Consider the following 25763-nt stretch of genomic DNA (forward strand, 5'->3'; position numbering starts at 1 on the left):
TAAAAAATAATAAAATAAAACTTTCATTTAAATTTCAAAAATCAATCCCAAAAATTAATAGTATCAATTAATTTTTTAATTGGATCAATTAATTTTTTAATTGGATCAATTAATTTTTTAATTGGATCAATTAATTTTTTAATTGACTTCCAATAAATTTTTTAATTGGAATTTAAATTTTAATATCATTTCTGTGACAATTTCATTTAAAAAATTAATTGGATCAATTAATTTCGTGATTGAATCAAATTTTTCATTTTTAATTATGGATGCAATTAACACCAATTATCATGTCAATAAAAAAAATTAATAAATTAAAAAATAATAAAATAAAACTGCAATTTAAATTTAAATTTAAAAAATTTAGTAATATTTTTTTTCCTCTAAATAACACAATGACAAAAATATAATTATCTTCTCCAAATTCAAATTTTGGATTTTGTTGTTAAAACTGGTTTGTGGCCATCGTGTTAATGGTTACCACAAACAAAACCATATTTGTCTTAAGAATAAAAAAAATCTTTTTTTTTCCTTTGTAATTATTTGAAATTCCTTCATTTATGGAAATGATAAAACCAAATTCTAATAAATGGCAACAAAAAAAAATTAATTGATCAAATTAAAAAATAATAAATAAAATATACACACAAACAAAAATATTGTTTGTCTTCAATTACGATATCAATTAATCCCATTAATTTTGAATTGAGTGTCAATCACCCAAGTCAATTAAGAAATTAATTGATCCAATTAAAAACAAACAAAATGTTCATTTTTAATTATGGATGCAATTAATACCAATTATAATGTCAATAAAAAAATTAATAAATTAAAAAATAATAAATTAAAACTGCAATTTAAATTTCAAAAATCAATCCCAAAAATTAATAGTATCAATTAATTTTTTAATTGGGTCAATTAATTTTTTAATTGACTTCCAATAAATTTTTTAATTGATGCTATCATTTCTGTGACAATTTCATTTCCTTCATTTATGGAAATGATAAAACCAAATTCTAATAAATGGCAACAAAAAAAAAAAATTAATTGATCAAATTAAAAAATAATAAATAAAATATACACACAAACAAAAATATTGTTTGTCTTCAATTACGATATTAATTAATCCCATTAATTTTTAATTGAGTGTCAATCACCCAAGTCAATTAAGAAATTAATTGATCCAATTAAAAAAAATAATTTTTTTGATTGATGTTTTTTGTTTCAATTAAAAATCTTATTGAATCCATTAAATTTTTAATTGAATGTTTTTTTTTTAACTCAATTAAAATTTGAATGGGAAAAATTTCCTGATATTCGTTAATCTTAAATCACGAAATTAATCGATTGTAATAGAAAATCACCATCGATCACCAGCGTCAATTAAAAACTTAATCGATACAATAACCTTTTGTGATTTTTGTTTGGATTAAAAATTTAGTTCAATCAATTAAATTTTTATTTGCATAATTTTTATTAAACGTTTTTATTTAAAATTTAATTAAAAAATTTGAATTGGAAACAATTTTTGTGAGTTTTGTGTATACACCGAAATGTTTCCAATTAATATCAACAACGTCAATTAAAAACTTAATCGATATAATTAACTTTTGTGATTGCTGTTTGTTTCGATTAAAAATTTAGTACAATCAATTAAATTTTTATTTGAATATTTTTTTAAAAATTAATGAAAATTTTAATTGGAATTATTTTTTGTGAGATCTGTGTATACACAGAAAATTATCATCAAAACCAATTAAAAAGTTGATTGAAGTTGAAAACGTAATCAATTAAAAATTTAACTGACACAACTTTTTCATCAAAGTAAACAATAAAGTCAATAAATTAAAGCGTCAATTAAAAACTTAATCGATACAATAACCTTTTGTGATTGTTATTTGTTTGGATTAAAAATTTAGTTCAATCAATTAAATTTTTATTTGCATAATTTTTATTAAACATTTTTATTTAAAATTTAATTAAAAAATTTGAATTGGAAACAATTTTTGTGAGTTTTGTGTATACACCGAAATGTTTCCAATTAATATCAACAACGTCAATTAAAAACTTAATCGATATAATTAACTTTTGTGATTGCTGTTCGTTTCGATTAAAAATTTAGTACAATCAATTAAATTTTTATTTGAATATTTTTTTAAAAATTAATGAAAATTTTAATTGGAATTATTTTTTGTGAGATCTGTGTATACACAGAAAATTATCATCAAAAACCAATTAAAAAGTTGATTGAAGTTGAAAACGTAATCAATTAAAAATTTAACTGACACAACTTTTTCATCAAAGTAAACAATAAAGTCCATAAATTGAAGCGTCAATTAAAAACTTAATCTATACAATAACCTTTTGTGATTGTTATTTGTTTGGATTAAAAATTTAGTTCAATCAATTAAATTTTTATTTGAATAATTTTTATTAAACATTTTTCTTTAAAATTTAAATAAAAAATTTGAATTGGAAACAATCTTTGTGAGTTCTGTGTATACACAGAAAAAAAAATATCATCGAAATGTTTCTAATTAATATCAACAACGTCAATTAAAAACTTAATCGATATAATTAACTTTTTTGATTGCTGTATGTTTCGATTAAAAATTTAGTACAATCAATTAAATTTTTATTTGAATATTTTTTAAAAATTAATGAAAATTTTAATTGGAATTATTTTTTGTGAGATCTGTGTATACACAGAAAATTATCATCAAAACCAATTAAAAAGTTGATTGAAGTTGAAAACGTAATCAATTAAAACTTTAACTGACACAACTTTTTCATCAAAATAAACAATGAAGTCAATAAAGAAAATGTTTGAATATTTTTAAATTTTTAATGAAAATGTTAATTATTCCAATTAGTATTTTAATTTAATACAAAAGTAATTCCAATTAAACAAATATTTGAAAATAATTAGTGTCATTGTAGAGAGAATTGTTTTTTTTCTGATTCAATCACGAAATTAATTGATCCAATTAATTCTTTAATTGAAAGATCTTCAATCACGAAAATTATATCAATCACATTTTTAATTGGGCATAAAAAATACTTTATTGAAAAAATAAATTAATATCAGTAGCAAATTACAATTAATTTTTTTAGTTGATTTAATGAAAATTTTTCAATTAAAAAATTAATTGAATTTCGCGATTGAAATTTAATTTTTTCTGTGTACACCAAAATGAATGATTTTCTGGGAAACGAAATTGTAAAACAACAAAGTTTTCTTTTGCTATTTGCGAAAGTTGGGATAAACAAATACTTAAAAAAAAAACTTGCCCTCTGAAAAGTAATCTTAAACAAATGGAATTTCTTATAGTTAAAAAATATTTGCTTCGACAACGAATAAATCCAAAATAATAGCTAGAATAATTCAGTTCCTTCTAAAGATTTTTTAAAAATTTCCGTTTTTCTAAAATTTCATGCCTGAGAAAAAAAAAACTCTTCTGGGTCAAAAAGTTTTTTTTTTTTTTTGTACAAAAAATAACATTCTCGAAGTTTATCCTTCAGCGATTCCTCCTCTCATTTACCTACTTGTCGTGTTAATGGTATAAATAACTGATTGCTTTATTCATGTTTAATTGGATTTTCAACATTTTGTTTTCCTTTTGCAAATTATGAACTCTATGGTGGTTAGTCACCTAATAAATGCATATCATTTTCATATATAAATATTTGTCCTTTACTCCTTTCTATAAACTATAAAATTTAATATTTTACTTTTTTTGTTAGCTTCTATAAATTGTTGACGATTTTTTGTTTTTACATGAGATTAAAAAAAAAAAGAAACAGTAAAAATATTTATAAAAAAAAAAAATAAAAAAAAATATTATTCAAAAAATTTAAACCCTATAACTGCCATAGTTTGGAAAGATATTTGGTTTGATTAAATAAAATTTACGTTACAGGAATAGTTGTATAAAAGTACAAGAAATCAGGCATCTGCCCCTCTGTATATGTTTTGCAATGGACAGACGGTCGATATTGAAATATTGTTCTGTTAGGTTATTTGAACCCATGTCTCAGAGGGACCAATAAATGTTTTTTCTAGTACCGTGATCACGGTTGCCACTCGTGCCAAAAATAATCTACCAAAATTTCCAGAAAATTTTACCAACAATCTACCAAATTTACAAAAAATATTTATTTCTATATAAAATTTTGTCAACATTTTATTTTGTATAGAAAATTTTGTAAAATTTTTATTTCTATAGAAAGTTTTTGTCAAAATTTTATTTCTATAAAAAATTTTGTCAAAATTATATTTCTATAAAAAATTTTGTCAAAATTATATTTCTATAGAAAATTTTTTCAATTTTTTTTCTATAGAAAATTTTGTCAAAATTTTTTTTCTATAGAAAATTATGTCAAAATTTTCTGTCTATAGAAAATTTTGTCAAAATTTTATTTCTATAGAAAATTTTGTCAAAATTTTATTTCTATAAAAAATTTTGTCAAAATTCTCTGTCTATGGAAAATTTTGTAAAAATTTTCTGTGTATAGAAAGTTTTGACAATTTTTTGTTATAGAAAATTTTGTCAACATTTTCTGTCTATAGAAAATTTTGTCAAAATTTTATTTGTATAGAGAATTTTATCAAAATTTTCTGTCTATAGGAAATTTTGCAAAAATTTTGTAAACATTTTATTACTATTGAAAATTTTGTCAAAATTTTATTTCTATTGAAAATTTTGTTAACATTTTATTTCTATAGAAAATTTTATCAAAATTTTCTGTCTGTAGGAAATTTTGTAAAAATTTTGTGAACATTTTATTACTATTGAAAATTTTGTCAAAACTTTATTTCTATAGAAAATTTTCTTAAAATTTTATTTCTATAGAAAATTTTATCAAATTTTTCTGTCTATAGGAAATTTTGTGAAATTTTGTAAACATTTTATTACTATTGAAAATTTTGTCAAAATTTTGGTTCTATAGAAAATTTTCTTAAAATTTAATTTCAATAGAAAATTTTATCAAAATTTTCTGTCTATAGGAAATTTTGTAAAAATTTTCTGTCTATAGAAAATTTTGTGAAATTTTCTGTCTATAGAAAATTTTGTGAAAATTTTATTATTAATTGAAAATTCAATAGAAAATTTTGTCAAAATTTTCTGTCTGTAGAAAATTTTGTAAAAATTTTATGTCTATAGAAAATTTTGTTAAAATTTTCGTTCTATAGAAAATTTTATCAAAATTTTCTGGCTATAGAAAATTTTGTCAAAATTTTCTGTCTATAGAAAATTTTGTAAAATTTTTCTTCTAGAGAAAATATTGTAAAATGTTTCTTCTATAGAAAATATTGTAAAACGTTTCTTCTATAGAAAATTTGCCAAAATTTTCTGTCTATAGAAAATTTTGTAAAATTTTTCTTCTTAGAAAATTTTGCCAACATTTTCTGCCTAGAAAATTTTGTCTAAATTTTCCGTCTATAGAAAATTTTGTCAAAATTTTTTGCCCATGGAAAATTTTATAAAAATTGTATTTCAGAAGAAAATTTTATAAAAATTGTATTTCAGAAGAAAATTTTATAAAAATTGTATTTCTAAAGAAAATTTTCTTTCTATAGAATATTTTGTCAAAATTTTATTTCTATAGAAAATTTTGTCAAAATTTTATTTCTATAGAAAATTTTGTCAAAATTTTCGGTCTATAGAAAATTTTGTCAAAATTTTATGTCTATAGAAAATTTTGTCAAAATTTTCGGTCTATAGAAAATTTTGTCAAAATTTTATTTCTATAGAAAATTTTGTCAAAATTTTCAGTCTATAGAAAATTTTGCCAAAATTTTATTTCTATGGAAAATTTTGTTCAAATTTTATTTCTATAGAAAATTTTTCAAAAATTTTATTTCTATAGAAAATTTTGCTAAAGTTTTATTTCTATAGAAAATTTTGTCAAAATTTTCAGTCTATAGAAAATTGTGTCAAAAAAATATTTCCATAGAAAATTGTGACAAAAGTTTATTTGTATAGAAAATATTGTTGAATTTTATTTCTATAGAATATTTTGTTAAAATTTTATTTCTATAAAAAATGTTATCAACATTTTATTTCTATAGAAAAGTTTGTCAATTTTTTTTAAGGAAATTTTGTCAAATTTTTTTTTCTATAGAAAATTTTGTCAAAATTTAATTTCCATAGAAAATTTTGTCAAAATTTTATTTCTATAGAAAATTTTGTCAAAATTTTATTTCTATAGAAAATTTTGTCAAAATTTTATTTCTATAAAAAATTTTGTCAAAATTTTATTTCTATAGAAAATTTTGTCAAAATTTTATTTCTATAGAAAATTTTGTCAAAATTTTATTTCTATAGAAAATTTTGTCAAAATTTTTTTTTCTATAGAAAATTTTGTCAAAATTTTATTTCTATAGAACATTTTGTCAAAATTTTATTTCTATAGAACATTTTCCCAAAATTTTCTGTCAATGGAAAATTTTGTAAAAATTTTCTGTGTATAGAAAGTTTTAGCAATTTTTTTTATAGAAAATTTTGTCAACATTTTTTGTCTATAGAAAATTTTGTCAAAATTTTATTTCTATAGAACATTTTATCAAAATTTTCTGTCTATAGGAAATTTTGTAAAAATTTTCTGTCTATAGAAAACTTTGTGAAAATTGAAAATTTTGTTTGTATAGAAAATTTCGTCAAAATTTTATTTCGATAGAAAATTTAGCCAAAATTGTATTTCTATAGAAAATTTTGTCAAAATTTTCTGTCTATAGAAAATTGTGTCAAAAAATTATTTCCATAGAAAATTTTGACAAAATTTTATTTGTATAGAAAATTTTGTTGAATTTTATTTCTATAGAATATTTTGTTAAAACTTTATTTCAATAGAAAATTTTGCCAAAATTTTATTTCTATAGAAAATTTAGTCAAAATTTTATTTCTATAGAAAGTTTTGTCAAAATTTTATATCGATAGAAAATTTTGTAAAAATTTTCTGTCTATAGAAATTTTGTCAAAATTTTATGTCTATAGAATATTTTGTCAAAATTTTATGTCTGTAGAAAATTTTGTTAAAATTTTCTGTCAAAAATTTTTGCCCATGGAATATTTTATAAAAATTGTATTTCTGAAGAAAATTTTATAAAAATTGTATTTCTAAAGAAAATTTTCTTTCTATAGAAAATTTTGTCAAAATTTTCTTTCTATAGAAAATTTTGTCAAAATTTTCTTTCTTTGGAAAATTTTGTCAACATTTTATTTCTTTAGAAAATTTTCCCAATTTTTTATTTCCATAGAAATTTTATCAAATTTTGGTAACGAAATACATTTTCCAATATAACAGTTATAAAGCTAGAATTTTTTTTATTAAATAATATTAAATGAAATAAACAAAATCTTTGTTGTTAATATTTTAAATAGTTCTTTTGTTTTTTTTTTTTTTGTTTTTTGTAAGTTTCTTTTTATTGTTTAAACAAAGCCTATGGTTTGTTAATTACAAATATAGTTTGATTAATTGGATAAACATTGCCATAGAGTCCAAAAAGTAGGTATGTAGTAAAATATTTAGTTGTTGTTGTTGTATTATTTGTTTGTTAATATTGTTTTATTTTTGGTTTCAATTCAGTATTTTGTGTTTTTGTTTTTAGTTATAGTTCGATGCCAAAAATATGTGTGTGTTTTTTTGTTTAATTATTTTTTGTAGTTAAAGAATTTTAGTTTATTTGACTCTCCCCTTTGGATGTACATATCGCCTAGCGCCCAACTTTTATTACCATCGTTATACGTGAATTTCTATATTAATATATATGTTTTGGGCAAAAAAGAAAGGCTGGGCCGGGAAAATACAGAGGCTTTAGAACCGCCACCGAGAGTTCAAGGGAGTAACCAAATTAAAAAATGATCACTTTAGATATTTTTCAATAAATAAATTAAAAAGAAAAATAATTTTCTCTTTTTTTTTTTTGTTTGAATTTAATTCAAATTCCTTTAAATAATTTATTTAATTTTTTTGGGGGGATTTTCTTTTGAGTGTGTAGAATATGTTATAAATGTGTGATGTATTTGGTTTTTTGTTTTTTATATATTTTTTAGATTTTCTTAATACCTTCTCTGGGAGGAGAAATATTAAGACTTAAATGTCTAAACAAAATCTAATAGTAATTTCTTCGTTTTGTTTTTTTTTTATATAAATTGTAGATGAATTTTTCTTCCTCTCTTTTTTGTTATAGCCAAAAGTTTATGCGTTTCATTTTCTTATAGTTGTTTGTTTTAGTTGTGAATTTGGGACTTTTATTTTTGTTAATCAATTTTTCCGAAGACAAAATGTGGTAGATTTTGGTGTGATTGGGCTGGGGAATTTATTGTTTGTTAGAAGGTTTCGGTTTCTTTTTTTTTTGTTTTGTTTTTTGCTAAAACTATAATCTTTTTTTCCATTTCTTTTATATAGTACTACGTTTCCTTTTGCTGCATTATTTAAATATGTTACGTTATTTTTTCTTTTGTTTTATAATTTCGATTACGACAATGTTGAACCAACTAATCCTCATTGTTTAGATTTAGCTTGATGCTGCAGTTCTTATTCGCTTGCTTTGTGTAAATTCTTAAAAAGAATTTATTGAGATTTATTTGTTTCAGTTTTCTTTGCTTGTTTTTCGTTTGGTTTTAAATAAAATAGTAGAATTTTTTTATTGTTTATTTTTTCTTTAGTAATTAAATAGAAATGTATTGAGTTTTGTTGTTGTTGTTTTTTTTGTTTGTTTGTATTTTGGTTTTGTTTGTTTAAGATTAAAAATTATGGCAGTCACTTAAAGTCGTTTTGTTGTTGTTGTTTAATAGGAAAGAAAATTGAACATAAATTTTATTTAATATGCATTTGATAATTACACATGTCTACGATAATTAAAAATTATCTTAAAAAAAACTAAACTTTAAATATTTTTTTACAATTTGGCAATGTGAGAAAAACCTGACAGAAAAATAGAGACACAAACAACAATAAATAGATGAAGAGTCCTCGTCCCAGTGAGGAGTTTTTGAGTTTTAACGATTTCAATAATAAAAAAATTTGCATATTAAAAAAATATTGCCTAAAAACTCTAAAATATAATCTACCAACATTTAAAGATATTTTTTCCAAACATCTACTAAATTTAAAAAATCTTATTTTAAAGTTTTCCATCAAAATTATGACAAAATTTTATTTCTAAAGAACATTTTGTCAAAATTTTATTTCTATAGAAAATTTTATCAAAATTTTATTTCTATAGAAAATTTTGTCAAAATTTTATTACTAAAGAAAATTTTGTCAAAATTTTATTTCTAAAGAAAATTTTGTCAAAACTTTATTTCTATAGAAAATTTTATCAAAATTTTATTTCTATTTAAAAATTTTATCAAAATTTTATTTCTATTGATTTTTTTTTTTGAAAATTTTATTTCTATAGAAAATTTTGCCAAAATGTTATTTATATAGAAAATTTTGCCATAATTTTATTTCTACAGAAAATTTTGCCAAAATTTTATTTCTTCTGAAAAATTTTCCCCAAAATTTTATTTCTATAGTAAATTTTGCCAAAATTTTATTTCTGTAGAAAATTATGGTCAAAATGTAATTTCTATAGAAAATTATGGTCAAAATTTTATTTCTATTGAAAAGTTTTATCAAAATTTTATTTCTATTTAAAAATTTTGTCAAAATTTCATTTCTATTGAAAAATTTTATCAAAATTTTATTTCTATTGAAAAAATTTATCAAAATTTTATTTCTATTGAAAAATTTTGTCAAAATTTTATTTCTATTGAAAAATTTTGCCAAAATTTTATTTCTATAGAAAATTTCATCAAAATTTTATTTCTATAGAAAATTTTGTTAAAATTTTATTCTATTGAACAATTTTGTTAAAATTTTATTTCTATTGAAAAATTTTGTTAAAATTTTATTTCTATAGAAAATTTTGTCAAAATTTTATTTCTATAGAAAATTTTGTCAAAATTTTATTTCTATAGAAAATTTTGCCAAAATTTTATTTCTACAGAAAATTTTGCCAAAATTTTATTTCTATAGAAAATTTTGTCAAAATTTTATTTCTATAGAAAATTTTGTCAAAATTTTATTTCTATAGAAAATTTTGTCAAAATTTTATTTCTATAGAAAATTTTGCCAAAATTTTATTTCTACAGAAAATTTTGCCAAAATTTTATTTCTATAGAAAATTTTGTCAAAATTTTATTTCTATAGAAAATTTTGTCAAAATTTTATTTCTATAGAAAATTTTGCCACAATTTTATTTCTATAGAAAATTTTGTTAAAATGTTATATCTATTGAAAAATTTTGTCAAAATTTTTTTTTCTATAGAAAATTTTGCCAAAATTTTATTTCTATAGAAAATTTTGTTAAAATGTTATATCTATTGAAAAATTTTGTCAAAATTTTTTTTCTATAGAAAATTTTGCCAAAATCTTTTTCTATAAAAAATTTTGCCAAAATTTTATTTCTATAGAAACTTTTGCCAAAATTTTATTTCTATAGAAAATTTCATCAAAATTTTATTTCTATAGAAAATTTTGCTAAAATTTTATTTCTATAGAAAATTTTGCTAAAATTTTATTTCTATAGAATATTTCATCAAAATTTTCTATAGAAAAATTGAAAAAGTGAAATTTTTTTTTGGCAAAATTTTATTTCTATAGAAAATTTTACCAAAATTTAATTTCTATAGAAAATTTTGCCAAAATTTTATTTCTATGGAAAATTTTGCTAAAATTTTTTTCTATAGAAAATTTTGCCAAAATTCTATTTCTATAGAAAATTTTGCAAAAATTTTATTTCTATTGAAAATTTTGCCTAAATTTTATTCCTGTAGAAAATTTTAATTCTACTGAAAAATTGTCCCCAAAATTTTATGACTATAGAAAATTTTGCCAAATTTTTATTTCCGTAGAAAATTATGGTCAAAATTTTATTTCTATAGAAAATTATGGTCAAAATTTTATTCTATTGAAAAGTTTTATCAAAATTTTATTTCTATTGAAAAGTTTTGCAAAATTTTATTTCTATTGAAATATTTTGTCAAAATTTTATTTCTGTTGAAAATTTTGCCAAAATTTTATTTCTATAGAAAATCTTACCAAAAATTTTGCCAACATTTTTTTTCTACTGAAAATATTGCCAAAATCTTATTTCTATAGAAAATTTTTTCAAAATTTTATTTCTATAGAAAATTTTGCCTAAATTTTATTTCTATTGAAAAATTTTGTCAAAATTTTATTTCTATAGAAAATTTTGCCAAAATTTTATTTCTATAGAAAATTTTGCCAACATTTTATTTCCGTAGAAAATTATGGTCAAAATTGCATTTCTATAGAAAATTATGGTCAAAATTTTATTCTATTGAAAAGTTTTATCAAAATTTTATTTCTATTGAAAAATTTTGCCAAAATTTTATTTCTATTGAAAAATTTTGTCAAAATTTTATTTCTGTTGAAAAATTTTATCAAAATTTTGCAAAAATTTTATTTCTATAGAAAATTTTGCCAAAAAGTTTATTTCTATAGAAAATTTTGTTAAAATTTTATATCTATTGAAAAGTTTTATCAAAATTTTATTTCTATTGAAAAATTTTGTCAAAATTTTATTTATATTGAAAAATTTTGTCAAAATTTAATTTCTATAGAAAATTTAGCCAAAATTTTATTTCTATTGAAAAATTTTGTCAAAATTTTATTTCTATAGAAAATTTTACCAAAATTTAATTTCCATAGAAATTTTTGCCAAAATTTTATTTCTATAGAAAATCTTACCAAAATTTTATTTCTATAGAAAATTTTGCCAAAATTTTATTTCTATAGAAAATTTTGCCAAAATTTTATTTCTATAGAAAATTTTGCCAAAATTTTATTTCTATAGAAAAGTTTACCAAAATTTGCCAAAAATTGAGTGCAAATAATGAAGATAGTCGGCTCCTCTGTTGAATACGTCGGCTCATCTCGACTAAAAAAAAAAAAAAAAAAAAAAAAAAAAAAAAAAAAAAAAAAAAAAAAAAAAGCCCCCGCCGACACAAATGGGTCGGCTTAATTCTCTGGTTGTGATCGTAATATTAAAAATAATGACTACTTTATACATTGTGATACCCAATTCTATATATTTTATAGTATCAATCACCCAGCAAAAAAATTTGGAAGTTCTTCCAAAGGCACAACTTTAAAAGCACTTCCAGAAGATGCACTCCCAATGATGTTCTTTATTTTAACTACTCAGGAAGTTCTTTTAATTAAAATTTTTATAACTTGATTTGTTCATACTTTTAATGGGTAATTTTAACTTTTTTTGATTCAAATAGGTCAAAAACAGAGTAAGAATTCATAAAATTGTACAAATCATTTAAATTTTGTCGAAAAAAATGCTAAATTCAATATGAACAAATTGTGAATTTTTGTAAATATTTGAGGTCAAACGACAAGCGTTAGAATCCATTAAAAATTATAAAAATTATTTATTTGACAAAATATCACAGAATTTTTTAATATACACCCAAAACGTTGAATTCGGATCACACCTAAAGAAGTGATGCAAATTCAGTGCAACGGCTGTTGAAATGGAGGACTTCCGTCCTATGACAAGCCCATGTTAAATTCATCGCTTCTGCGTCAATTTTACACCACTTCCGGATCCAAAAAGAACATTTTTATTACTTTTTTGGTGACGTTTTTTTTTTGCTGGGCACTAACGCCAATTAAATGATCCTGCATTTTTTTGAATATTTTTTTTAAGATTCAATTAAAATTCTTGGAAATTTTTGTTTCTCTGTGTAAATAATGAAAATCATGGATTTACGTCTTCTTGAATTTTTCGATAAAATGTAATTTTTATGAAAGTCAACTATAGATCCCTTATTCAATTTTTTTTAGACAAACTATTTCAATATTTTCTATGATGTTAATTAAAATTGGAAGTCATTACTTTTATTCCCTGTTTCGGTATGTCGAACGATAGCTTTCTTTCGTATTTCCATCGAAAGAATATTGAAATTTAATTTCTCTGTGTCGAAAGGCAAGTCTTTACATACATATTTTGTTGTCGAGTACAAAATGAACATATACAATTTGTGTCAAGAAAATAGTAAAAACATTGTTATTGAACTTTCAGGCCAAAAATTTTGAAAATACTAATTTTTGATAATGCAATGTATTCTCAAATAAACGATACGAACTTTCAAAAATACAAAAACCCAAATACGAAATCGAGTGTCTGCTTTTCTATCGACTGGGTTTTTGTTCGATATACAGAAACAGGGTATTATGCCCTGTTCCTGTATATCGAACGAAACCCAGTTCGAAAGAAAGGCAGTCACTCGAATTCGAATGAATTTGGGTTTTTCTATTTTTGAAAGTTCGATTCGTTTGTATGAGAATACATTGATTATTAAAAATGAGTATTTTTAAATTTTTGGCCTGAGAATTCATTCAAATGTTAACAATGCTTTTACTTTTTTCGTGACACTTATTGTAAATGTTCGTTTATTACTCGACAACAAAATATGAAGTGACTTGCCTTTCGAAATAAAAGAACAAAAATCAATTTTCTTTCGTTTGAAATACGAAAGAAATCGTTCGATATACAGGAACAGGCCATTAATGTTCAAGAGATATGGAGTTTACTTAGGCTTTGCAAAAAATTAAATATTCTGAATTTAAGTGCATATTAAACACAGTAAGAACAAATAAAATAATGGAAATTTCCATAAAATATTTAAAAAAAATCTTTATTTTCTTAGTATTATTCAAAACTTTACGTAGGGATAAAAGTAAAAAAAAAAAATGAAAAAATATATTTTAAGTCAAATGAATCAATGCAGCGCGGAAGCCTAAGAAGATGACTTACACCCTATAACAAGCCCAACTAATACTCATTGCTCATTCTGAGCCAATTTTGTCCACACTGAGAAAAATATTGTCGTGAGATCAAAGATTTCATGTCTTTAAAATACGAATGCAAATTTTGCTGAGCATAGAAGACGCATTTCTCTAATATAAAGTTTTTTTTCCTTGTCCAAAAGTCGATCAACTTTTCGATGAAGTCGTATTGACCTTATAATTAAGTGATTTCACTTAAAAATGGGTATCATAACATGAAAGAAAAAATGTTTGAGCTAAGGTCAACTTGACTTTAATAATTCAGAAAAATTATTTAAATTTAATGAAATTGTCTTTAAATTTGTTGTCTTTTTGCATCTTGATAACAACGCAAAAAGTCGTTCAAATATAGGACATGTTTTTTACTTGAAACATAGCATAATTTCTATTGGAAATCGGGTCTTAATTTAGAAAATAAAGTTGTCGTTAACTCGTTTTTAAAGGACTTTGATAGCATATGAAGATTTCAGCTTTGTTTGCGAAAAATTAAAATTTGCTTCCTAGAAGCAAGTACACAAAACCCAAAATTTAAAAGAGAATTGTGTCTTAAAAGCATCCCTTTTTGTATTCTCCGCTTCTTTGGCTCGGAATCAATACCAAAATTTTTAAAGTAAAGACAAAATCTTTGGAACCGGGCATGCTTTTTTTTTAATGCAAGATTCAAAACCAAAAAGAACATTTTCATTTCTTTTTGCTGGGTAATAGCACCGATAACTAAAGTTTTACTCTAAAATAACAACTTTTACTACTTAAGGAATGTTCAAATTCTATTGCAAATTTCCTTTAATTTCTCGGGCCACTAAATTTTAAATTATTCCATTATATTGTATATATTTAAACTTTGACTAGGTTTAAAAAAATTAAAAGGATTAAAAACAGCCCCTTGGTACAGAAAACATATCACTGTTGATTGTTGATATATTTCTTAAGCTTCCTCAGTTTTTCTCACAACCAAAACTAAGTGTTGTTTTTTTTTTTGTTTAATATAAATATAACTAAAATTTTCTAACTTAAACAAATTATTGAATACTGCTTATTTTCCTTAATATTAAATTAGAGAAATTAAAAAAAAAAAAAAAAAAAAAAAAAAACTATATAATAAAATATATGCTATTCACCGCACTCACGCCTTATTTGTTAATATTAATATTATGTGTTATGTTTTTTTTTTGTTTTCTTCTTAAATTTTAATAAATTACCACAAAACGGGAAACGTGAAAAGCCGCAAATCGCCAAACTATGTTTGCAAAATAGCCAACATAATTAAATGATCGATTGACTGGAGAATTTCGGTTATATACAAGAATTGGGGTATACGTTTTTTTTTTTTTGTGTACCCACTTGAGTTCGCATTTGAAAAGAAATTTTGGGATACCATCATTAGAGTATCCTAATGTTATTGCATAATTGTGTCGTCTCCCGTTGCTGTGTTAGTTAGTTGAGAAATTGTTGCCGATATTGTTGTTAATCTATTTTCCTGGTAGCCGCATTTGAACCTGAGGAAGCAATGGATGTATTGGATGAAGATGCTGATGATGAAGATGCCGACTTTGGATTTGTTGAATGATGCAAATGTTGAATGGTGTGGTTGTCTTTTAATGATGTTGAGTGTTGTTGTTGTTGTTGCTGATGTTGATTGTTGTCTCTGCTACCCATCATTCCAGGTCATCGTCGATCATCTATATATTGATCATTATTGCAAGGAGCACGAGGGAAATGTAGACAAATATTTGTATAGTTTTTTTTTTTATACATAAATATATATAAAATTTTTATTGTGTGATTTTAATCACATGTTCAAAATTATAAAATACAATTATTAAAAGAAGAATAAAGGAGAGAGAGAGAAGAAAAATGTATTATATTATAATAATGGCTTAGATTACTTTTTACTACTTTAAATGTTTTTTTTTTTTTTTTGTTTACTTTGTTATCACCAAACACTACAAATTATACAAATTTAATTAAAACATAAGAAAATATTTTATCATAATGCACTTAAATAGAAAAAAAAAACAGATTTACTTCTTAAAATATTAAGGTAAATGAAATTATAAATCCAATAACTTTTTTAACTCAAGCTAAATAAGAAATTATTTTTATAGAAATTATTTGTGTTTTTTTTCTCCAGAGATCACAACGAAAATTCATTTTTGAACTTTAGTAGTTTAAACTATTTATGCCCAAATTAAAAAATAAAAATTTACTTCTTAAAATGTTAAGGTAAATGAAATTATAATTCCAATAACTTTTTAACTCAAGCTAAGTAAGAAATTATTTTTATAGCAATTTTTTGTGCTTTTTTTTTGTTTCTCAAGAGACCACAACGAAAATTCATTTTGGAACTTTAGTAGTTTAAAATATTTATGTCCACATTAAAAAATAAAAATTTTCAGAATATTTATTTTTTTATACCCTAAACCACATAGTGGTCAGGGTATAATAAGTTTGATCGGCCAAAAAATGACCCCATAAAATATATACCGATCGACTCAGAATCACCTCCTGAGTCGATCTAGCGCTTGGTGTCCGTTCATCCGTCCGTCCGTCTGTCCATGTATTTGTTGTTCACAGGATTCCGGTCGCAATTATTAACCGATTTTGATGAAATTTGATACAGGGAGTTTTTTGGGCACAAGGACGAACGCTATTGAATTTGGAAGAAATCGGATCAAATTTAGATATAGCTCCCATATATATGTATCGCCCGATTTCGACAAATGGGGTCGCGTTGCGCGTTTTTTTTTTCAAACGGATCGTCAAATTTGGCAAAAGGTAATTTTTTTCCATCACCCTTCAAGTCTGCAAAATTTCATCCAAATCGGTTCAGATTTAGATATAGCTCTCATATATATGTATCGCCCGATTTTCCCAAATTTGGCCACAAAACCTTTATTTATCAACCGATCTTACTCAAAGTTAGCTAAATATAATCTTATATAGCACTAACTATATGTGCAAAAAATCATTGAAATCGGTTCAGATTTAGCTATAGCTCCCATATATATGTACCGCCCGATTTTTCTAAATTTGACCATAAAACCCTTATTTATCAACCGATCTTACCCAAATTTGGCAAAATGTAGTCTTCAATAGCACTAACTATATGTGCACAAAATCATCGAAATCGGTTCAGATTTAGATATAGCTCTCATATATATGTATCGCCCGATTTTCCCAAATTTGGCCACAAAACCTTTATTTATCAACCGATCTTACTCAAAGTTAGCTAAATATAATCTTATATAGCACTAACTATATGTGCAAAAAATCATTGAAATCGGTTCAGATTTAGCTATAGCTCCCATATATATGTACCGCCCGATTTTTCTAAATTTGGCCATAAAACCCTTATTTATCAACCGATCTTACCCAAATTTGGCAAAATGTAGTCTTCTATAGCACTAACTATATGTGCAAAAAATCATCGAAATCGGTTCAGATTTAGATATAGCTCCCATATATGTGTATAGCCCGATTTTCCCAAATTTGGCCATAGAACCCTTATTTATTAACCGATCTTACTAAAAGTTGGCTAGATCCAGTCATCTATAGTACTAACTATATGTGCAAAATTTCATCGAAATCGGTTCAGATGTAGATATAGCTCCCATATATGTATCACTCGATTTTGAAAAATTCGGCCCTAATAACCTTATTTTTGACCATACAGGCCTCATTTCTTAACTGATCTTACTCAAATCTTGCACAAGGTAACCTTTTGTGGTATTAATGAAACCAGCAAAATATTATGCAAATTGTTTCAGATTTAGATATAGCTTCCATATATATGCATCGCTCGATTTTCCCAAATTTGGCCATAGTACTCTTATTTATTAACCAATGTTACTCAAATTTAAAATTTTGATGTACTAGCCGATCGTACTTATACGTAGGTTAGATTAGGTTATGTGGCAGCCCGATGTATCAGGCTCACTTAGACTATTCAGTCCATTGTGATACCACAGTGGTGAACTTCTCACTTATCACTGAGTGCTGCCCGATTCCATGTTAAGCTCAATGACAAGGGACCTCCTTTTTATAGCCGAGTCCGAACGGCGTTCCACATTCCAGTGAAACCACTTAGAGAAGCTTTGAAAGCCTCATAAATGTCACCAGCATTACTGAGGTGGGATAATCCACCGCTGAAAAACTTTTTGGTGTTCGGTCGTAGCAGGAATCGAACCCACGACCTTGTGTATGCAAGGCGGGCATGCTAACCATTGCATCACGGTGGCTCCCACTTATACGTACTTGTAGCTCTTACATAAGAATATTGCTCGATTTTTACAAATTTGTATTTATTACCCACACATATTTAACGATTTTCTCTTTTTTAATAATGGGCTCAATATTAGTCGCTAACTACTAACTCCGTAGGCGCAATATCAACACAGCCAGTGTTGCTAGAAGTAGGGGAAATTCCCTATATGTAGGGTTTTTCTAATATTTAGCGTCTTGTTTTAAGATAATAAAGTACTTAGAACCATTTTTGTTTTGTAAAATTTTTTAAATTTAACGAAAAATATAGTAGGGAAAATTGTTTGGGAATGAATGTTGTAGGGTAAACCGAACATTTTCCCTGGCAACATTGACTATGAGCTATAGTCAGATTGACACAAAGCACCCATAGACATGTACCCCTTAATTTTCTTAAATATGCAACTGCGGTTTATCTCCCATACCTATATGTTACCCCACAAATGCGTATGATTACTAATTCTGTAATGGTGGTTTAGGGTATGATATAGTCGGCCCCGCCCGACTTTCTACTTTACTTACTTGTTTTATTATTATTATTATTATTATTATTATTATTATTATTATTATTATATATATTTATTATTTTAAATTAGTTTCAATATAGTGCTCTCTGTAGGGAACATAAACTGGCGACTTTTCTTGATTTTGATAGAGCTTTTAATAATACGAAGATTGACGTGTTTCTACTAGCATTGGAGGGAATTGGTGTAAGTGACTATATAAAAGACTGGATCGAGGAAATGTTACTGCACAGGAACATAGAAGCGGAATTGGCGAATGCTACAAGGAACGCGACTACGACAAGGGGACAGCCTTAGGGAGGGGTGATGGGAGCCACCGTGGTGCAATGGTTAGCATGCCCGCCTTGCATACACAAGGTCGTGGGTTCGATTCCTGCTTCGACCGAACACCAAAAAGTTTTTCAGCGGTGGATTATCCCACCTCAGAAATGCTGGTGACATTTCTGAGGGTTTCAAAACTTCTATAAAAAGGAGGTCCCTTGTCATTGAGCTTAACATGGAATCGGACAGCACTCAGTGATAAGAGAGAAGTTCACCAATGTGGTATCACAATGGACTGAATAGTCTAAGTGAGCCTGAAACTTAATCGGGCTGCCACTTTAACCTAACGCTGCTGAGATATTAAGCGTTTAAAATAGGCTTTCCTAAGGGTATGGTCACAACACTAGGCACATTTTTAACCAAAATGAGTGTCAAACTTTTTTCTCACCACCATTTTTAAAATACTATTTTTTAGAAAATATCCTTATGGTGATGTTATACACCCAATATCAGCTAAAATGTTTGCCGGTTTGTCTGTGGCGACTAATTCTTTTTTGATGTTGATAATGGTTACATTATTTATGTATTTTCCTATGGCTGTCACATAAAACAAATGCAATGCAAAAATGTTGGTTTGGTGTCTTGAACAGTATAGTGTACTAGAAACGTGGAAAATCATTTTATGCTTTTTTTCTACAATTAAATCTACCACGAATATTTTCATCTTAAGAGGAAAACATTTTTTTGAAATTTATTGATAGACCCTTTGTTGGTTAGCCTTAAATAAACTCTTATGTTGCGAACAAAAAAGAGCAACATTTTCGAAATTGGCTGCAACGCCATTATCACAAGCATTATCATTAGAAATAACTAAAAATAGACACTACCACATTTTTTTCCACAAACGAAAAAGCTCTGGCTTTCACCAAATTGTATTAAGGTATTCTGGACAGCCTTGCATGACATTTCAGCACACATTAATATGGGACTCAATCAGCCCAAGCCGTGTCGGTCCTCGTGGCGCTTGACCTATCGAAGGCATTCGATACGGTCAACCATGCCACAATATTCGAGGACATCGAGAATATGTCCCTACCGGCAGGAACCAAGCGATGGTTTCTGAATTATCTGTGCGGACGCCAGTCGTACGTGGAATTCAGGGACAAGAAGTCAAAACCCCGTAGAGTTAAACAGGGAGTTCCCCAGGGTGGGGTGATATCTCCGGCACTGTTTAACCTCTACATGTCCTCGATTCCACCCCTCCTGACGGCGTCGAGATTGTATCATATGCGGACGACTGTACAATCATGGCATCCGGGTCCATTGTTGATGACATATGCGATCGTTTAAACGTCTACATTGATGATCTTATTAGTTATTTCACTTCTAGAACTCTGAGGATATCCGCCACACTGTTCACTACATGGACGGCGGAAGTACGTAGGCAGTTGAATGTTAGAGTCGATGGCGAAATAATTCCGACAGTAAACTACCCCAAGTTACTGGGGGTAACATTCGTCAACCTTTTCAAGTCATCTGCCCATGCTACTGCAATATGTAATAAGCTCCGCGGTAGAAACAAGATGCTCAAGTCACTTGCCGGCAGTACTTGGGGTGCGGACAAAGAAACCTTGTTGACTACCTATAAGGCAATTGGCCGGTTAGTGGTAAACTATACAGCTCCAGTGTGGACACCGCAGACCAGTGACACGCAGTGGAATAACATACAGACCTGCCAGAACGCTGCCCTTGGAACTGCGACTGGGTGTCTCCGCAGCACACCCCTGGATCACCTTTATGTGGAGACAAAGATCATCCCTGTGCGAAGACACAATTACATGTTGCCAAAGCAGTATCTCCTGGGTTGTTATCGCAGTAATCATCCAAACCACCATCTCATGGATACACAACCACCACCCAGGAACGTAAGGGTTGATATGCATTATCTAGAGCCCGAGATCCAGCGTTACAAAAGTGAGCCTCTAGATCAGGCAGCATATCAGACAGGTCTGAACAGGATTCATGAGGATATTGTAGCTGAAGCGGTGAGAAGCTACAAGGTTAATCCTGTTCTCAGAGTCCGACCACCGCCCATAGCATCGGAGGAAAGAAAGCTCCCAAGGCAGCCACCGTGGTGTAATGGTTAGCATGCACGCCTTGCATACACAAGGTCGTGGGTTCGATTCCTGCTTCCACCGAACACCAAAACGTTTTTCAGCGGTGGATTATCCCACCTCAGTAATGCTGGTGACATTTCTGAGGGTTTCAAAGCTTCTCTAAGTGGTTTCACTGCAATGTGGAACGCCGTTCGGATTCGGCTATAAAAAGGAGGTCCCTTGTCATTGAGCTTAATATGGAATCGGGCAGCACTCAGTGATAAGAGAGAAGTTCACCAATGTGGTATCAGAATGAACTGAATAGTCTAAGTGAGCCTGATACATCGGGCTGACACCTAACCTAACCTAAGGCAGACTAGGATGGTTTTAGGTCAATTAAGATCAGGCAAGTGCAGCCGCCTCAATTCCTACCTATCAGTGATTGATAGCAGCGTAGATGACGTGTGTCCCATCTGTAACCAAGGGCCACATGACACTCGTCACCTTTTTTCTTGCCCAGCTAAACCCAACTCACCACCAGATCATTCTGGACGCACCCCACCCTTATCGCAGAGTTTCTAGATCTGTACACCTGCAGAAGTACCAAAGCATTGAACAAATTGGTTGAAATTACATTAAAACTGTTACAACAATAACAAGGTATTCTGGAAATTATAAAAAAAAGTTGGGTCTTTTCGTAACATTCACCCTCATTTTTTTCAACTCATAGAGAACTCCAAAGGCTTTATAGTACTCACAATCGTTCTTCTGACATTAATGAGTTTGGATTGTTTTCAGTTTTTTTTAGACATTACATTTCGGGGATTCCCAAAATTTGTATTCAGAAAACTCATAATAAGAATAACTATAAGATCATTCAAAACAATAATTAACAAATAATAATTTCAAAAAAAAAAAATATATTGAATTCATAATCGAAATAAGTAGAAAAAAATCCTTATAGAGCAATAACTACATTCAGAAAATAAAATAAAAAAACAGTGTATATATGCATATGTCTCATTCACTTACCATGACTTTGTTGATCTGTATGTTGCACCGCACTGGCCGATAACATTTGACCCGGCACCAAGGCAGCCGTTGACGATGATGTTGAACTAACGGAAGGCGAAGATATTGCTATACTACCAGTTACTACACTAGTATTGGTACTCTCATCCGAGGTACGTTTAAAGAAATTATGCTGCAGGGCATAATAGGGTGTTACACGTGTCTTTGGATCAAAATCCAACATTCGCAATATCAAGTCTTTAAATTTCAAATAGTCAGCTACCGAATGACCAGGCTCATCCATACGTCTACCGCCAGGACCACCCGTCTCAACGCCCAATATATCGTGCAGTTTTCGAGACCCAGGCGGTTTATATTTGCGACCATTTTGACTTTTCTTTAAGACATACGAACCATCTGAGACAACTTTATCGAAGAATTTACGAGTCTTGTGCGCTTGATCCAATAGATATTTCGGGGGCATACCCAAAACTTCAACGATTTTATTCATTTGATCGACTTCGTTGCATCCCGAGAACAATGGTTCGCCAGTGTGCATTTCAACTAAAATACAACCCAATGACCACATATCAATGGCCAAGTCATAAGGTATACCCAGTAAAACTTCCGGTGAACGATAGAATCGCGATTGTATATATTGATATATCTGTTGGCACAGGAAGATGGGAAAAATATTAACATAAAGAAAACCTCAAATATAACAATTTGCATTGGAACTTACCCTTTGACCCAGTTGACATGAACTACCAAAATCTACAATTTTAATGGCAGATCGTTTGGGATTACAAAGTAATATATTTTCGGGTTTTAGATCACAGTGGATTATATTCAGTTCGGGGGTACTCAAGAAGAGCAAAGCAGTGCATAGCTGTTGAGCAAATTTTCGCGTTAGATTCAGTGACACACCACGAAAATTTGTATTACGCAATAAATCGTATAAATTGTAGGATAATAATTCAAATACTAAACATAAATGATTGCGCCACATAAAATGCCTTTTAAGTTTAACTGAAAATAGAACAAACAAAATCAGGAAATTAGATATTGTTGCAATAGAAGATCAAGAATTAAGGATATGCGAGATAACAATTTTACCAAAATTTGAAGAAAATTGTAACCAGAAATCACCAAATTAAAAAAGGCCTTTTTCAAAATTTTATATCTATAAAAAATTTTGTCAACATTTTATTTTTATAGAAAATTTTGTCAACATTGTATTTCTATAGAAAATTTTGTCCAAGTTTTATTTCTATAGAAAATTTTGTCAAAATTTTATTTCTGTAGAAAATTTTATCAAAATTTTCTTTCTATAGAAATTTGGACAAAATTTTATTTCTATAGAAAATTTTATTAAAATTTTATTTCTATGGAAAATTATGGTCAAAATTTTATTTCTATAGAAAATTTTGTCAAAATTTTATTTGATATAAAATTTTATCAAAATTTTATTTCTATAGAAAATTTTGTCAAAATTTTATTTCTAAAGAAAATTTTGTCAAAGTTTTATATCATGGAAAATTTTGTCAAAATTTTATTTCTACAGAAAATTTTGTCACAATTTTATTTCTATAGAAATTTTTATCAAAATGTTATTTCTATAGAAAATTTTGTCAAAATTTTCTATTTTATTGTATTTCTATAGAAATTTGGACAAAATTTTATTTCTATAGAAAATTTTGTTAAAATTTTATTTCTAAAGAAAATTTTGTCAAAATTTTATTTCTTGGAAAATTTTGTCAAAATTTTATTTCTACAGAAAATTTTGTCAAAATTTTATTTCCATAGAAAATTTTGTCAAAATGTTATTTCTATTGAAAAATTTTATCATTTTATCGAGCTTGAAGAAACATTAATTTATAATTCTAACAAAAGGTCGTCCAAAAAACAAATAAAAAAGCGAATTAAAATTTTATTTCCATAGAAAATTTTGTCAAAATTTTATTGCTATAGAAAATTTTTCAAAATTTTATTTCTATTGAATTTTTTTTTTCAAAATTTTATTTCTAAAGAAAATTTTGTCAACATTTTATTTCTAAATAAAATTTTGTCAAAATGTTATTTCTATATAAAATTTTTTATTTCTAAAGAAATTTTTGGTCAAAATTTTATTTCTATAGACAATTTTATTAAAATTTTATTTCTATAGAAAATTTTGTCAAAATTTTATTTCTATAGGAAATTTTGTCAAAATTTTATTTCTATAGAAAATTATGGTAAACAATTTATTTCTATAGAAATTTTTGGGCAAAATTTTATTTCCATAGAAAATTTTGCCAAAATTTTATTTCTATAGAAAATTTTGTCAAAATTTTATTCCATAGAACATTTTGTCAAAATTTTATTTCTATAGAAAATTTTGTCAAAATTTTATTTCTATAGAAAATTTTGTCAAAATTTTATTTCTATCGAAAATTTTATCAACATTTTTTATACCCTCCACCATACGATGGGGGGTATATTAACTTTGTCATTCCGTTTGTAACACATCGAAATATTGAGCTAAGACCCCATAAAGTATATATATTCTGGGTCGTGGTGAAATTCTGAGTCGATCTGAGTTGAAATCACGCTAACTTCCGAACGAAACAAGCTATCGACTTGAAACTTGGCACAAGTAGTTGTTATTGATGTAGGTCGGATGGTATTGCATATCGGTCCACTTTTACGTATAGCCCCCATATAAACGGACCCCCAAACTTGGTTGGGAGGCCTCTAAGAGAAGCAAATTTCATCCGATCCGGTGGAAATTTGGTACATGGTGTTATTATTTCATCCGATCCGGTTGAAATTTGGTACATGGTTCATCCGATCCGGCTGAAATTTGGTACATGACGTTAGTATATGGTCTCTAATGACCATGCGAAAATTGGTCCATATCGGTCCATAATTATATATAGCCCCCATATAAACCGATCACCAGATTTGACCTCCGGAGCTTCTTAAAAGACCAAAATTAATCTGATTCAGTTGAAATTTGGTACGTGATGTTAATGTATGGCCTCAAACACCCATGCAAAAATTGGTCGACATCGGTCCATAATTATATATAGGCCCCATATAAACCGATCCCCAGATTTGACCTCAGGAGCACCTTGGAAGAGCAAAATTCTTCCCATTCGGTTGAAATTCGGTACGTGATGTTAGTATATGGTATCCAACAACCATGCAGGAATTGGTTCCTATCAGTCCATAATTATATATAGCTCCCATATAAACCGATCGCCAGATTTGACCTCCGATGCCGTTTGGAGAAGCAACATTCATCCGATCTGGTTGAAATTTGGTACGTGGTGGTAGAATATGATATTTAACAACCATGCCAAAAGTGGTCCATATCAGTCCATAATCATTTATAGCCCCCATATAAACCGATCCCGAGATTTGGTTTTGGAGCCTCTTGAAGGAGCAAATTTCATCCGAGTGAGTTGAAATTTGTGGATGACAGTCATTCGTAGAAGTTTCTACGCAATCCATGGTGGAGGATACATAAGATTCGGCCTGGCCGAGCTTACGGCCGTATATACTTGTTTTCTACTGAAAAACTTTGTCAAGATTTTATTTCCATTTTTGTCAAAATTTTTCTATTGAAAAATTTTGTCAAAATTTTATTTCTAAAGAAAATTTTGGTAAAAATTTTGTCAAAATTATTTCAATAGAAAATTTGGTCAAAATTTTATTTCCATAGAAAATTTTGTCAAAATGTTATTTCTAT

The 25763-nt window shown here is 26.8% G+C and overlaps 1 protein-coding gene across 4 annotated transcripts in view; it reads right to left on the reverse strand.

The window, feature by feature from the left end:
* The window catches only part of mnb (minibrain), a 109487-nt gene that overhangs the window by 13811 nt on the left and 69913 nt on the right, over positions 1-25763 (reverse strand). For all 4 annotated transcript variants that reach the window (XM_075303074.1, XM_075303073.1, XM_075303072.1 and 1 more), the window contains 2 exons: positions 22773-23059; positions 22052-22697 (listed from right to left, as the gene is read on the reverse strand). In XM_075303074.1, the coding sequence (XP_075159189.1) occupies positions 22052-22697; positions 22773-23059 (933 nt within the window). The remainder of the gene's footprint in view (positions 1-22051; positions 22698-22772; positions 23060-25763) is intronic.

The sequence above is a fragment of the Haematobia irritans genome, chromosome 3 (genome assembly GCF_050003625.1).
Source record: "Haematobia irritans isolate KBUSLIRL chromosome 3, ASM5000362v1, whole genome shotgun sequence".
Taxonomy (NCBI): Eukaryota; Metazoa; Arthropoda; class Insecta; order Diptera; family Muscidae; genus Haematobia; species Haematobia irritans.